Below are 14549 nucleotides of genomic sequence, written 5' to 3'. Positions count from 1 at the left end.
TATTTGTTGGACTTAAATGAAAGCGAAGAAGAACATGGTTCCTCGCGATTTCTTTTTTTTATTTCGTGAATTCGTTTTCAAACATGGCTTCCGAGGCTGATACGGGCAGTGCATCTGTTGTGGAGGGAGAGTCTGGGGAAGGGTGAGTTTCAATGAAAACCAAACTCTTAAATATAGTAGTTGTTCCCTAAATGTCTGAAATGATTATAAAATGTAGTTAAAGTTTGTTCTTAGAATACTGTGTACTTAAGAGCTTAACTGTGCAGCTTCATGAAGTAAACGGCTTCAACCTAGCTGTTCGTAACGTTGTGCTAGTTATTAGCGATATTGAGCTAACTGCAGTGCTCTGGCCAAATACATTTTGCTGGTAAAACGCACCTTTGTAGTATAAAACACAGTTATGTAGCATAAGAATTTAGCTAACTTTCTAGCCATGTATTCTATGTGTTACTTTCACAATTTGAATCACATCTAGCTACCTATATTGAACTAATTCGTTTCTTGGTTCGCCATAGTTTAATTTAACGATAACTTCGTTGCCCTCATTTGACTTTACAATTGTTCTTCTGTGCGTAATTTCAGGGATGCATCTTTTGGAGACTTAACTGGAAATATGGAAACGGAGTCCTCCAATGGCAAGGATGCTATGGTGGGTTTTTCGGATGTTTCAAGAGGATACCAGCTACCAACCGATAATAAATCATTTGTATGCAATGCATTTTGAGCCGTTTCCTATTCGGACTTTCAGGATACTGCAGGCGACGGTTCTGAGGCCGCAGACACGCACACGGGCTCGGGCGACGAGGAGAGTGGCCGGCAGCTGGGGCAGGTGGAGCTTCAGTGCGCACTGTGCATGAAGTGGTTCACTGCTGACCAATTTGGCATTGACACTGCGTAAGACACACCTCACCAGAGCCTTCTGCCTCGCTGCTCCGTGTAAAGTGCACTTTACCAGAGCAGCTTTTCTTCTTTTATTTCCCCACAGAACCTGTCTTCCATTCATGACCAACTATGTTTTCCATTGCAATGTGTGTCACCATAGTGGCAATACATACTTTTTAAGGAAACAAGCAAGTAAGTGTTTATCTTTTTGTTATCCAGCTTTGTTAATATTTTTGAAGCTTGCATGCACTTTACGTTTCCACTGTTTTTTCTCCTCAGACTTAAAGGAGATGTGCCTCACAGCTTTGGCCAATCTGACGTGGCGGTCAAAGAATCAAGAGGAACACCCAAAGACCATGTTTTCTAAAGACAAGGTGAACTTTTAGTAGTTTGAGGTGAATATTACCTTTTATATTACCTTTTTGTAGCGCTTTGATATAATGTGATCTGTTTTCCAGGATATCATACCCTTCATTGACAAACACTGGGAGTGCATGACCACTCGACAGAGGCCAGGAAAGCTAACATGGCCAAATAACATAGTGAAGACGATGGTACACAGAAGTGAAGTTTCTCTGGATTCTTTCTGAGATACTGCTTAAGTCTTTGGTTCCTTTCACAATGTTTTCACAGATGTTTTTTTTGTTGTGTATTATAGAGTAAAGAACGTGACGTGTTCCTGGTGAAGGAACATCCTGACCCTGGAAGCAAAGATCCTGAGGAGGACTACCCCAAATTTGGCCTCCTTGATGAGGTACTATTCCTTGTGTTATGTGAGTTTGTGGTCAAGCGTTTTGGGGTTTGCGCCTTTGTTGAGCTGCACTGTTCATGGTCTGTTTAAGGACTTGGCTAACATCGGACCTTCGTATGACAGCCAAAAGCAAACCACCACAGTCACAACCGCCAGCAACCTCAACGGTGAGCCGGATTTGTGCTTAATCTGATTCCAATGCTATCAGAACGAGTGATCTTTTTTTATCTCTGAATGTATTTTTGTAAATTTCTTAAGGGACCCCTATAGGCCTTATATTGTGAAGAATATTTTATTAATTGCTAACTAATTGGCGACCCTTAACAGTTGTACGTTATATTTCAGGTGGATCGTCCTTTTCAGGTGAATATGTAGTCTAGTATGTGTGGCGTTTTGGACCTCCGGGCTGCTGTTTCGTGCTTTAACCCCTTTTGCTCTCTGGCTTGTTTCTCGTGATCTGTAGCTCTGTGTTCTGCTCCGTCCTGCAGCTTCTTGTTTGGCTTGCTCCTGTCTGGGCCCGTCGTCCCTCCACGTGCACCCTGACCCATCCACTAATACCTGCTTATTTGTGCTCGCTGTCGTCCTCTCGGGCGCACAAATAATAAAATCAAACTGAAATCGAAGCGTCTTTGGCACGAGAACATCTCTCTGAGTTCTGCCTCTGGTGTCCTGAGCATCAGACCTCAGTGGGTCTTGGTAGCAGCTGGATGCTAAAGCGACTGCTGCCGACTCCATTAACGAGTGTGTTTGGGTACAACGTGTTTAGTTTGATGTAGCGAGTCTAGTGTATGTACAAGATTTGTGTTCATGGTTTAAACTTCCTCAAAAGCAAGCATCGTCGCTCAATGTTTATCGTAAAATGCTAAAGCTAATCCAACTTTCCACACCCTCCAAATTAACCCTGAGATGTTTTTGGGGAACTGGCTGTTGAGTTCGTAATTATTAATTTAAATTTTCCTCCTCGGGCACCTCCTTCCATATTGTTCCAGTTGAACAACCTCCTTTCAACCTTTGTATTTTGCAGTGTTCAACTGGTACAGCAATATTCCTTACTGGCATACTTTACTAGACAAGTGTTCAAAAGCCAGTGCTGACTTTAGAAGTGATGTAAAGTGATGAGCTGGGTTGGGTGTGTGGTGCCGACTGTGTTTTTACAACTCCGCCTCCCTCCAAAGGCGGCCTTCCCCCTCCGGGCAGCGGAAAGGGCCGTGGGGCCAAACGCAAGCAGCAACAGCAGCAGCAGGATGGAGCCACGGCGGGGACTGCTAAGCGGACGCGCAGGTACTGCCCCGTCCCTGGGGAGCCACACAGCAGGACTCGTCACAGATAAAGCGGCAGCCTTGTTCTAATCTCTGTGTGTGTGTGTGTGTGTGTGTGTGTGTGTGTGTGTGTGTGTGCGCCATTTTCCTCTCAGCGACCCCCTGTTTTCCGCCCAGCGCCTGCCTCCCCACGGCTACCCCCTTGAGCACCCGTTCAACAAGGACGGCTACCGCTACATCTTGGCTGAGCCGGACCCACACGCACCTGACCCGGAGAAGCTGGAGCTGGACTGCTGGGCGGGGAAGCCCATCCCGGGGGACCTGTACAGAGCGTGCCTGTACGAGAGAGTGTTGCTAGCGTTGCATGACCGAGGTGTGCAGTGCCTTGTCCTTCCAAGTTTCCAGATTCCTCTCAATTTAGCTGTGATCATTTATTGGCTTTGCATTAAGATTTAATTCAATCTTAACACTTAATCAACGCATGCTTGTTGAACCGTGTCTAGAATTCGCCTCCTTGTCTGTCGTCTTTTTGTTGATTTGTCTGCGCTGTTGGCTGTTGTGAAGCTCCCCAGCTGAAGATCTCTGACGACCGCCTCACGGTGACTGGAGAGAAGGGGTACTCCATGGTGCGGGCGTCTCATGGCATCCGAAAGGGTGCATGGTATTTTGAGGTATCGGTGGATGACATGCCCCCCGATACAGCTGCACGGCTCGGCTGGTCTCAGCCTTTAGGTAAGTGCCCGGCCCCAAATTGCAATTTGCCCGCAACTGTGGTTTGTTTTTGGGCAGGAATCGTGCCTTGTAGTTGCAGTTGAATAATGACAGCTGAGGGGCATTTGTCAGTAGATCGCCATGTGCTGCAAAACGTTGCAGGCAACCTTCAGGCTCCGCTGGGATACGATAAGTTCAGCTACTCATGGAGAAGCAAGAAGGGCACTCGCTTCCACCAGTCTATAGGGAAGCACTATTCCGAGGGCTACGGCCAGGGAGACGTCCTGGGGTTCTTCATCGAGCTCCCCGACTCCACGGAAACGGCAAAGGCCCTCCCCGACACGTACAAGGACAAAGTAAGCCCAGCTTTTGTTCTTACTGTTTTGACGGGCAGCAGAGAACCTCTGGAGTGGGGGGAAAAAAAAAATAAACGTGCCTCCGTCTTTTTTACAGGCCCTGATCAAGTTCAAAAGTTACCTGTACTTCGAAGAGAAGGATTACGTGGACAAGGCAGAAAAGAGTTTAAAAACAGTTGGTGAGAGTCGAGTGAGTACCGCGCAGACTGTACACATCTGCAATGTATTTGCAGCTGAAACCTGAATGCTTTTGTTTCTGAATGTATCTTCCTAGATGATTTTTTACAAGAATGGCGTGAATAAGGGCGTGGCTTATGAGAGCCTGTTTGAGGGCATGTATTTCCCTGCCATATCCCTCTACAAAAGCTGCACGGTACGCTGTTTCCTCATCTGCTTATTAAAATGACCGTAAACTGATCCCATTGGCAAACACTAGGTGGCACTATAAGGGCAAATGTGTGCAAGTTCTGTGATCCAATCTTGGATTACATTCTCTCTGACTCTTTTAACAGGTGTCTGTTAATTTTGGGCCACATTTCAAATACCCTCCAAAGGACATCAAGTATCAGCCAGTGAGTACGAGTCTCATGAGTAAAAACCTTCATGGAAATCATGTTCACTCATCAGCCCTGGCTTGTGTTAGACCAATGCCCTGACCCTTGGATTTGCTGTCTGTCCAGATGAGTGACATGGGGTGGGGGGCGGTGATCGAGCACACCCTGGCGGACATACTTTACCACGTTGAGACGGAGGTGGACGGGCGAAGCCCCCCGTGGGAAGGTTGAAGCAGCACACTGTAACGATGCCAGACGGCCAGCCCCAGCAGTTGGTCCTCCCGCAACACGCCACACAACTCTTGTCATGCTTCATGTGAATTATCCTGACATCACATCACTGTTCCATTTGTCACTTGCGTAACTCGCTCCGTTCACTTCCTGTACTACAGTTGGGATCAGGTGTTCTGGATTAGAGTCGGAATTGAATAGACACCTTCGCCCTAACCATAATGCCAGAACTGTACTGTGGATGGTTTAACCGGTTTGACTCACAGTACCGCTTAAGTAAATTTAGAAGTTCATGTATTTACAATCTAAATGTGATGTTCAACAGTTCATAGTGAGTGTTACAGTAAAATACATAAAGCTAATTTTGTGCTATTGTCTTTACTCTATGTAAGATGCCTTTTATTGAGTTTGGAACATAATAGGTATCACAGCCTTTGTTGATTCATTTTTTCTGAAGCCTATATTGCTACTTTATTAAACTGCTTTAGTATTGTTCCCCTAGATGTAAAATGATTAATTTTTATGTCTTTCCATATTCTTAAGCCTGGTTTTATACTGAAGTGAGTTTTAATAAAATGAAATATTCAAGAGTGTAATAGTAATTGTAATATTTAGTAAGGGATAGACGTCGGTTCCACTGTTTATTTGTCAGCTTTATAAACATTAAATTAAAATGCAAAATCTTCAAATTGGTTTCACAGAATTTCAGTCATATTTACAACAGCACAAGTTATTTTTATAAAGGCAGCTACTGAAGGTCACGTGTTCCTGCATTTTCCGCAAACTTGTGGTTCACATCTTAAATTAGAACACCACGTAAAGCAAGAATAGTCACAAATACAGGCTTGGTGTTTATGAGCCTTCAAAACTACAGTCTAGTAATTTCACTCGAAGCTCGTCACACCTGCGATTTGAACCGGTTTTCCGCACCGTAGACTCTTCCCGAGGCTGGAAAAACAAAACATTTCAAAACATCCATCAGTTGGCTTGTATTCTCTGCACCGGCACAATACATTTACAAACTTGAAGTGCGAGGTTTAATGATCCGGGGAAAAATATAAATAATGTCATTTTTGCATGATACCAAGCTAGACTTGTATGAAAAAATTTAGCATTTTAAAAAGAACGGAAATTTACTCATCGTTACTAGCCGGGAACGGTCTTGGTCAGATCTTTGTATTCCAGTGAACGCGATTAATTTACGGTCTGCTGTCAGACTTCCATCCGGCAACAGTGACGGCGCAACGAGTGAGAATCGTACATCTACCACCCTACTGATAAGAATACCGATACAAACATTTCTGAAGTTTTGGCACCACATAAGCCTCGTGAATCGAATCCCTGTATTAATGTCGGTGCACATTGGTATTGCGTCTCTTTTTTGTACATTTAGAATAAATAAATAATAAATATTCTTTAATATGGGTGTCAACGTTCCCTAACTTGTGTGAGCCCGTGTAAAATCAAATTTCTAAAATAAAATGTATTGGTATAGACATTTTAGTATAGACATTTTAGTTTGACAAATTAAAATGAAAGAAGCTAATTATGCCGCATGTTTGGCAAAGACTATCGCTCATTGTTTCGGTTGCTCATCTTTATGCAACATAAAAGATATTTTACAATAACAAAAGAAATGTAGCCTTGTATATTTTAGTATTGAAAGTATTCATAGCTCCCGTTGCTAACCTGGTATAGCAAGTAGTACCAGGATCATGCATTTGATGTGGTGTATACTGATAAATGCATGTGAGTTGCTCTGGATATGTAGAAAATGTAACCCAAAGTTTCCTTACATATCTTCTGAAGATTTTATTAATCAGCCTGTGTGTAGAGGACTCCGCTGGGTTCTGACTCTTACTGCCCGGTTCGAGGTTTTGTCGGGGTTGAAATTCTCGATCAAGGTCAGGCGTCCGTGTGCCTCCAGGGCCAAATTCATTCAGATCCTTAAAGCATTCAGTCTCGATCATCTACGTGGTTAGGCAGATTAAATGTGAGCGACTGTGGTTTGATAAATAAGGATATTTGCTGTGTATATGTGTTTTCTTTAAGCATTAACCGTTGAGAATTCTTAATCATACCTCATTTTGCCACGGAATGGCCATACTTCCCGTGTTGAACTTGACATAGAAATTAAAGTCGACTTCATCAAGGATTACTCCCTTGACTGTAGAGAACTGGTCAATATCCAAAACATCATGGCAATACACAGCTCTTGGCTAACAGAGAAACAGAATAAGTCAACACCTGACTACATGCATCAGTGGAAGAACCTAACACATCTATATTGCTGGTGTACACTTACGGAGAAAACTAGCCACTTACGTCGGGCACAAACGGGGGTACCAACATTCCAGCGTCCATCAGCCTGAAGTTGATACCCTTGAAGAACACGTGGCTCTTTACTGCCGCCGCACCGCCTCCTTCGCATCCCAGTCTCTCCTTTGGGTTTTTGGCTAAAAGCTGAACGAGGCACAGCCCACCAATTACATTTAAATAACACTTAACGAAGGCCGATATTGAGTTGTAATAACGATGTACTAAAAAAAATCAGCTTAATAGCCTCACATACAGATGCCACAAATGTGAAGTTTCTACAGTAGGGCAATGACAGCTAAGGTTTTGGCGAAGTGGGTTTAGTAATTACTGCCTGGCAGATGGATTTAGTCTCTTTCGTAAACTTGGGTCCGTAGCGTTCCGGTGTGTGCGTCACTCTCATTTCGAGCTCCTTCTTGTGCAGGCGTTCATTATGATCACGGAACGGAGCGCTTGCCATGGTCATCTCATAGATGAGGCAACCCAGACCCCACCAGTCAGGACTGTCGCTGTAGTACTCGTCTTTGATGACCTCTGGTGCTATGTGTAGAGATAACAATAACATCAGTTTATTTCAGTGTAGTGTAGTCCCGCGTAGTCTCTGGTAATTCACTTTGTGAATTCACCCAAGTACAGACCACATGCATTACACATCCTATATAGAAAAAGGAATTACATCATTATTTTCTAAAACATTGTGTATTCATAAGTAACATATAATTATATGTGATTCTTACAGAATCAGAGTTTTTTGAAAAGAAGAAATATTGTGAATACCCATATAACCTGCAGTTCCCACCCTGCCCCGAATCATCTGCCCTTCAGGTAAGATGACGGCTAACCCAAGGTCAGAGATCCGGATATGCCCTGTTGGTAATAGACAGATAGATAGCTAGATAAATACTTATTGTTGTTTTTTTTAGTTAAATATATATAGATAGATAACAGCAGAAAATAAATAAATGTATTTTTTTTATCTTTTTTGCATGTTTTTACATTTAACCTATGGGCAATCAGCTACTTTTTTGAAAGTGAAATTCAAGGACATCCTTGTGATTGAATTGATAATAGGGTTGGAATTCTTGGTAGAGTAATTAAATAGGTGTCAGATGACATTAGTTGCCTATGTAAAGTTTCAATTGATGTTAATGGTGAAATATACCTTGAACAAGTGAAAGAAATAATAGACACATACAAAGCAAACCTGACTGCAACGTAAGAGCTATCCTGTTTTTCTCGCTCAAATAAAAGCGATAGTGCGCATGCATTTCTCTACAACTTCCTTGTGTATGATTTACAGACAGGATATGATATTCAGTAGGTAGAACTTCCTGATAATTAACAGCTGAACATCCTAATTTAATTTACGTAAGCTGTTCTGCCGTATATGTTTATCTTCACTCACCATTATCATCCAAAAGAATGTTTTCTGGTTTTAAATCCCTGCAATAAAATTGAATGATCTGTTATGGGAGATGATGAAGAAGAAGCTAAATTAATTTGGATTGGTATGAGCAATTGATTGGCCATACAACGTAAACACTTACCTGTTAACAATGGAGTTCTGGTGAAGGTGGTCTAGGCCACACAAGATCTCTGCAGCATAAAACTGGACTCTCTCTTTGCTGAAACCTGGGCTGCCCATGTTATATATGTGAAACTTCAGGTCTCCTCCGTTCATTAGAGTCAGCACCAGACAAAGGACCTCTTTGGTCTCGTATGCATAGGCTAAACTGACCTATTGCACACAACCATAACATAAATCAATTTCTTGCATATAAGAAAGAAGTAGTGAGAAAACACCCAACTGCGCCTCGAGCAGATGCCGTGTTCTCAGGCTACTGGTAGAGTGAATTAATGCACGGTGTAGACTCCCATCAAAGTTCTCACCACAAATCTGCTGTTAACCTTTTCTAGGATCTGTTTCTCGTTGAGGGCCAATATTTCGCCCTTTCGCTTCTTCAGACGCTTCTTCTCCAGTTTTTTACAGGCGTACATTTTGCCTGAAGCCCGAGCTTGGCACGCGCACACCTGAGGCGAAAGGGGTCACACGTGTTGATGCAGAGGAAAAACCCAATGGCACATTTTAACTGCGAGGGTCTGCCGCGTAGGATATAATGTCGTCTGCTGAACGTGGTCTTGGTCTCCGCTGCTTGGTAGACAACTGCAAGACCTACCGTTTCACATGCTTACCTCGCCAAATCCTCCCTTTCCTAAAACACGGTATTCTCGAAATGTGTCTCTTGTCACTGGCCTTCTGTGGGCAGAAGCATTGAGATAAACCTTACTCTAAATATGTACAGAGGTCAGACATTGTGCCTTAAGTTTTTAAGTCGGCAGACTAAAACAGATTAGCTGTTGTCACCGAGTCACTTACCTCTCCACCATCTTCCACTGCAGAAAGCGGTCAAAATACATGCTGTTCTGGTAATCTTTAAATGGGGCGCCACTCAGATAGTCATGGACTGCTCTGTAGCCAATACAAAGGCACAAAGATAAGAAGCTCCACTGCATTGTCATTAAAGATATTGATCTACTGAGAGTAATTAATCATTCTTTGAAGCTCACTTTTTACAGTCACTGAAAACACCGTTGAAGAAGTTTGAGTCTAGGTTCTCTTTACAGAGCTGTCTGTAGATCTCTGGTATCTCCTGTATATAATTAGAAGACTGAACAGAAACACGTGCTTATTCAGACCTTTATTATATCTATAGCACAGCCAGTACAACAGCCATACAAGATAATACAAAGTAAATACAGAGTAAAAAATCACAAAGGTCAAATTTAGTACTTTAGTGTCAGTACTGGTCTGGTACTGATTCTGACATGTATAGCTAATTGTCCACTGTTAGTTACCTGTGGGACGAAATACTTTGCAACAATTTCTTGGCCAAGACTTGTCAGGTTCTCATCTGGTGTCATTTCATGCTTTTCCTAAACGATAGTAAATAGAGGCAGAGCTTTGCAACATGAATTCAATCTATTAGCATTGAATCCTCAATGCTCGGTGGTACTTGTAATCCTCGGAAAAAGATGGAATGACTTTGAAAAGGGGCCAAACGATACAGGGCCACCTCCAGCGCTGCACAGAATCAGACACTGAGAGATTGCATAGAAGATAATACCGTTGCATCCAAGAAGTTAATGCAGCGTTTGAGATGTGGCCTAGTCTCACAGTACAGGCGGAAAAGTGCCTTCCCGATAGGCTGTTGGACACACAGGCTGTGGTAGTCCCGCTCTGTAACACAGTACACTGATAAGAATGTTTCCTGCATTTTAGTGAAGCAGTTCCTCTGTAGGCTGATAGTGGGTATTAGTTGCACATAGGTAAATGTTTTCATTTTGCACTGAAGCTCACCGATGCTTTTCTCCAGCACAGCGCACTCGTTAATGTGGGGGAAACGCAGGAACTCTCTCCATCTCCTGCTTCTTCCTTTGTTTTTGGCACCACTACCTTGAGTGACGTAAGAGAAATTGTTAGCAGTGTTTTCTTGCTGAGATCCGCGACACTGCCATTGACTTCCATTCTTTACAATGGCAGTCAATGGCAGTAGTGTACGGCCAGTACACCACTCCTGTTGGCATCCTTCATCATTAAAACCTTTAATATATCTGCATCTATTATGTAGAGCTTGCCATGTGTTTTAAATTGAAGGTTTGTTGTATGTGAAGAACAGTAAAAGCTGCATTCTGGAAGAGTAGCCTAATCCCTGCCTAATCTTGACCACCTATGTACATGATTACCAGCAAGTGGAAACTCTGACATTCGTGGGTGTAATGGTGTGAGGTGTAATCAGGATGCAGAGATAAGAGCAGGCTAGACAGACGTGAATATTTACTTAACACAGCTATCGATGGCATTTATGCTATGGATATACAAAGCACACAAAATGTAAAAAAACTATGTAAATGTGCCATATTTGTCAATTGTGATTTTTCACCACAATCGAAATTAGTCCTCTGCTTTTTACCCATCTGTGCAGTTAGAACACACACACACACACACACTAGTGATTACTAGGGGGCTGTGATGCACACGTGCCCAGAGTGGTGGGCAGCCCTAGCCCAGCACCCGGGGAGCAGTTGGGGTTAGGTGCCTTGCTCAAGGGCACCTCAGTCATGGCCTCAGGCCTGGGAATCGAACCCACGACCCTCCGGTCACAAGACCAGTTCCCTACCACCAGGCCATGACTGCACTAAACACGAACACAGCAACGGGACATAATCCAGACAACAGACGAAGACCCTCGACAAGACACACAACTAAATACATGAATACAAACCAGACACAAGTGCAGCCCATCACTTTGGTGAGACAAGGAACAGGTCATACGAATGATGACGATGAACACACACACACACACACACACATACACACACATACACACGCACACACACACACACACACACACATACATACACACACACACACACGCACACACGCACACACACACATGCACACAACCCCCATTAGGGATGGATGTAATTAACAGCTTAATTTATTGGCAAGTGTATATACACTTTATTATATAAACATTTATATAGACATTATTCCCTGCAGCTTCACCTTTAATGGGTTGAACTGGCTTCTCTAGTGTCTTAAGGGCCTTTGCAGTGGTCACTTTTCATGGCCAATGTAACTACCTTTGTGTTTGCATCTCTTCTAAACATCTGTTCTGCATCTCTTATGAACATTTAATCCATTAAAATGCCTTGCCATGCTAGAATTTTGCATGTCTCCTGGTCATTTGCACATATTCTTATTAGTATGCAAGCTCTTTGCACGAGAGTGTGAACAGTACCTGTGTCGATTACTTTGATAACTTGTCCAGTTCATTTCTTATCTTAAAACAGCACTGGCAAAATTTAAGGCTTCAGGTTGTGTGCAGTCTACTTTTAGTACATTTTAGCACATTCACCTTAATGCTGGCAAACATGCTAATTTGTTTGTTGAATGATTGATAGTTTGTTCTGTAGTTTCCTCAAGTTCTCCTGATTTAGTCTCCTATTACTAAACTTTCAGATGTGTTAGATGCCATTTTGGCAGGGAGGCTGCTGGAGTAATTGCTGCTGGCGGTCCCTTTTATTTTAATTCTAACAACTTCCTTATTCTTGATTAAACACCTACAAGGCACAATATGTTTACCTGAGTAATATATTTCTGTGAATGTTAATAAATTGGGTTGCATGTTCAGATGCCTGTGCCTTTTGCAACTGTTTAAATGAAACACTAATACCCTATAGCCAATTTCCTTGGCAAATTACCCAAGGTGTCGTGTTCTGGCTTTCAGACTTTACAATGCCCGACTTGTGTGTGACATCTGTTCAAAGCAATGTGTCTTAACAACCAGGAAGAAATAAAGCAGCAAACAAAAATCTTTCTAAAAATACACATGTGCCGTTGTCCCGCACGGGTAGTTCAAGCCTGTTTGAAATGCCTGCTCGGATATGCAGAGGAATGCAGAAGTTTCTGCACAAGAACTACTGTCAGGTATGCTCACAAGCATCTCCTGTAGCCTCCACTACTAATCCGATCGATCAAACCTGATCAAAAATAGATATATCAAGTAAGAGACATGAAGGACACAGGATATTATTATTGAGATTTGTGTGAAACTCACACCTGCATTACTGTTTATTGTTTTATTGTTGTTTCAAGTTTTTGACTTTGCAGATTAGACTTGTCTGCATTCAGTGAGTCTTCCTGTTAGAGAAGGTGCTGTCTTAAAACACATCTTTAAAAACTCTTTCATTATTATAAAACTGGTTGCTTGTTCAATGTCTCATTAATGTGTTTGTACTGTATTTTTTATGTTCAGTTTATAGACAAATCATTTGTGTATATCAGCCAGTACATCAGAGCAAAGATGGTCTCAATTGCAAAATAAAATAGTTCAGTGGTGATTAGTGGGGGATAGCTGCTGCACAAACATTAACATAACGGGATTGATATTACAAGATTTATTGTAGATCTCAAGATGGGGTGACTGACGTGCAAATTCTATATATGACGTGCTAAATGTTTGGTGGATTTCACATAGATACCCCTAGATATCTATAGACTAGGATTTTTCAGAAAAAACTAAATATTTAATAAAAGGGAAAAAAAGATGTATAAGAGGTGTAGAGATGTTCAAAAGTGTATTAAAATACACAACGTTTCCAGAAAAAAACAAGACATTTCTGACAGAGGTCCTATATTACTATATATATCAAAGAAGATTCCAGGGGTTACAACGTTAAATCTCTAAATCTAAGGTGAGAGGAAATATACTACGTCTCTTTTGGCAGCTCGATAAAATATTTCCTCAACCTCATTTCCTCAACCCACCTGACAGGTTTTCTTATTTTAGCTCTTGTGGATACAGCAGATAACGCAAGCGCGAGTAGGAGTCAAACCTGTTCCGGAACTACGGATGCCAGAGACGTACCTGTTTTATGACGTGTTTTGATTGGGCATGGACCAATAGAAAAAAGAGAATGTATTGTTTTAGATATTTTTTTAAAACCCGGTGAGATGTAGATAACGCACTCAAAAAATAAATGGTAAATAACTTATCGCCGTGTACCTTTTTCAGGTATTTTACAGCGGTGGTACAAATAGAAAACTGGAGGAAAAAAGCTTATCCAATATGAGCCTTTATTAGGCTACATTACGGAGTAAGTGTTTCTAATTCCCATTCTACTAGACGACAAACAAGCCTTCGATGTGTCATCACGCGTCTATAAACAAGAATGCTGTAAGACAACTCTTACACTGAAAATAAACTAAAACTATAGTAAACAAGTAAAATAAAGCCTTGATTAAGTAGCAAGCGTCAGAGACTGGAGATCAACGATGGATGAGATTTTACATTTCATGCATTTAATGGATGCTTTTACGTATTCATAACGTGTTTGGTATTTGTCTGAAATCATTTCAAATGAAGCTTGTCTTACCTTCTCTAGCTTTGATCAGCGCAGTGTTTGCTACCATAGACTCAATCTCCATCACTGCCCCGTGTCATCAATTTGCTAGAAGACCCCAGGAAATCAGGAATATGCTGAGTCGCGTCACTCGCGTGTATGCATGCAAGGCAAACGTTAGGGTAGCCTATGGTTTCATTTAGTTTCATACTCCCAAAAAGTGATCGCTGTATCCATTTTATGCATGCATGTTGGCAGGACTAAAAAACTTATCTCCGTACGGAATGAAAGTTGTCACACCTGCTTGTTCTTCGTTCAGACGTATACTTTTAAACTTCAGTTACAGGTTTTGCTTGAAGGATAAAAAACCCTGACTGCGTCACTGTCATAGCTCGTCACTGTTGATGCGCTTGTCATACGTCATTAGGATGATAGTCCAGCCTGCATTGTTCTGAAACCAACAGGAGGCAAATCATATATATTGCGATAAATATGCATTCTGCTGGACACTTTATATTACATCTATTACAAAGATAAAGAGAACAAATAATTTTATCTGTTGTGATTTTGCAGAATATTGCAA

At 41.9% G+C, this 14549-nt stretch overlaps 2 protein-coding genes across 3 annotated transcripts; one reads left to right on the top strand and one right to left on the bottom strand.

The window, feature by feature from the left end:
* The first annotated feature begins 52 nt into the window (after positions 1–52).
* ash2l (ash2 like, histone lysine methyltransferase complex subunit) lies at positions 53–5106 on the top strand. 2 transcript variants are annotated; one of them, XM_077020641.1, is made up of 17 exons: positions 53–142; positions 583–649; positions 749–894; positions 986–1074; positions 1162–1256; positions 1341–1436; positions 1541–1636; positions 1725–1800; positions 1979–1996; positions 2809–2914; positions 3048–3265; positions 3457–3624; positions 3766–3959; positions 4057–4149; positions 4234–4332; positions 4472–4531; positions 4640–5106. In XM_077020641.1, the coding sequence occupies exons 1-17, from the start codon at positions 84–86 to the stop codon at positions 4742–4744; spliced, it is 1785 nt and encodes a 594-aa protein (XP_076876756.1). In that variant the 5' UTR covers positions 53–83; the 3' UTR covers positions 4745–5106. The 2 variants fall into 2 exon arrangements, with proteins under 2 accessions (XP_076876756.1, XP_076876757.1); XM_077020642.1 differs by lacking the exon at positions 1979–1996.
* A 266-nt stretch (positions 5107–5372) lies between these two features.
* On the bottom strand, positions 5373–14318 carry grk5 (G protein-coupled receptor kinase 5). The gene is made up of 16 exons (XM_077020640.1): positions 14000–14318; positions 10419–10514; positions 10186–10298; positions 9917–9994; positions 9629–9729; positions 9438–9530; positions 9254–9317; positions 8951–9091; positions 8608–8798; positions 8466–8503; positions 7838–7927; positions 7392–7600; positions 7070–7207; positions 6826–6963; positions 6541–6714; positions 5373–5692 (listed from the first exon to the last, which is right to left on the bottom strand). The coding sequence occupies exons 1-16, from the start codon at positions 14049–14051 to the stop codon at positions 5597–5599; spliced, it is 1812 nt and encodes a 603-aa protein (XP_076876755.1). The 5' UTR covers positions 14052–14318; the 3' UTR covers positions 5373–5596.
* Positions 14319–14549: the final 231 nt, after the last annotated feature.

Source organism: Brachyhypopomus gauderio, chromosome 10 (genome assembly GCF_052324685.1).
Source record: "Brachyhypopomus gauderio isolate BG-103 chromosome 10, BGAUD_0.2, whole genome shotgun sequence".
Classification (NCBI taxonomy): Eukaryota; Metazoa; Chordata; class Actinopteri; order Gymnotiformes; family Hypopomidae; genus Brachyhypopomus; species Brachyhypopomus gauderio.
Note: the sequence above shows the minus strand (reverse complement) of the source record. Positions and strands in the feature narration are given on the sequence as shown.

Bases quoted from the DNA above. Each gene is read 5' to 3' on its own strand.
- ash2l (XM_077020641.1), top strand. From the start codon at position 84: ATGGCTTCCGAGGCTGATACGGGCAGTGCATCTGTTGTGGAGGGAGAG. The intron at 895-985 runs GTAAGACACACC...ATTTCCCCACAG, and splicing joins CAATTTGGCATTGACACTGC to AACCTGTCTTCCATTCATGA. The intron at 1,257-1,340 runs GTGAACTTTTAG...TCTGTTTTCCAG, and splicing joins CCATGTTTTCTAAAGACAAG to GATATCATACCCTTCATTGA.
- grk5 (XM_077020640.1), bottom strand. From the start codon at position 14,051: ATGGAGATTGAGTCTATGGTAGCAAACACTGCGCTGATCAAAGCTAGA. The intron at 9,092-9,253 runs GTAAGCATGTGA...CTTTCGCCTCAG, and splicing joins GAAAGGGAGGATTTGGCGAG to GTGTGCGCGTGCCAAGCTCG. The intron at 6,715-6,825 runs GTATGATTAAGA...CTAACCACGTAG, and splicing joins CCATTCCGTGGCAAAATGAG to ATGATCGAGACTGAATGCTT.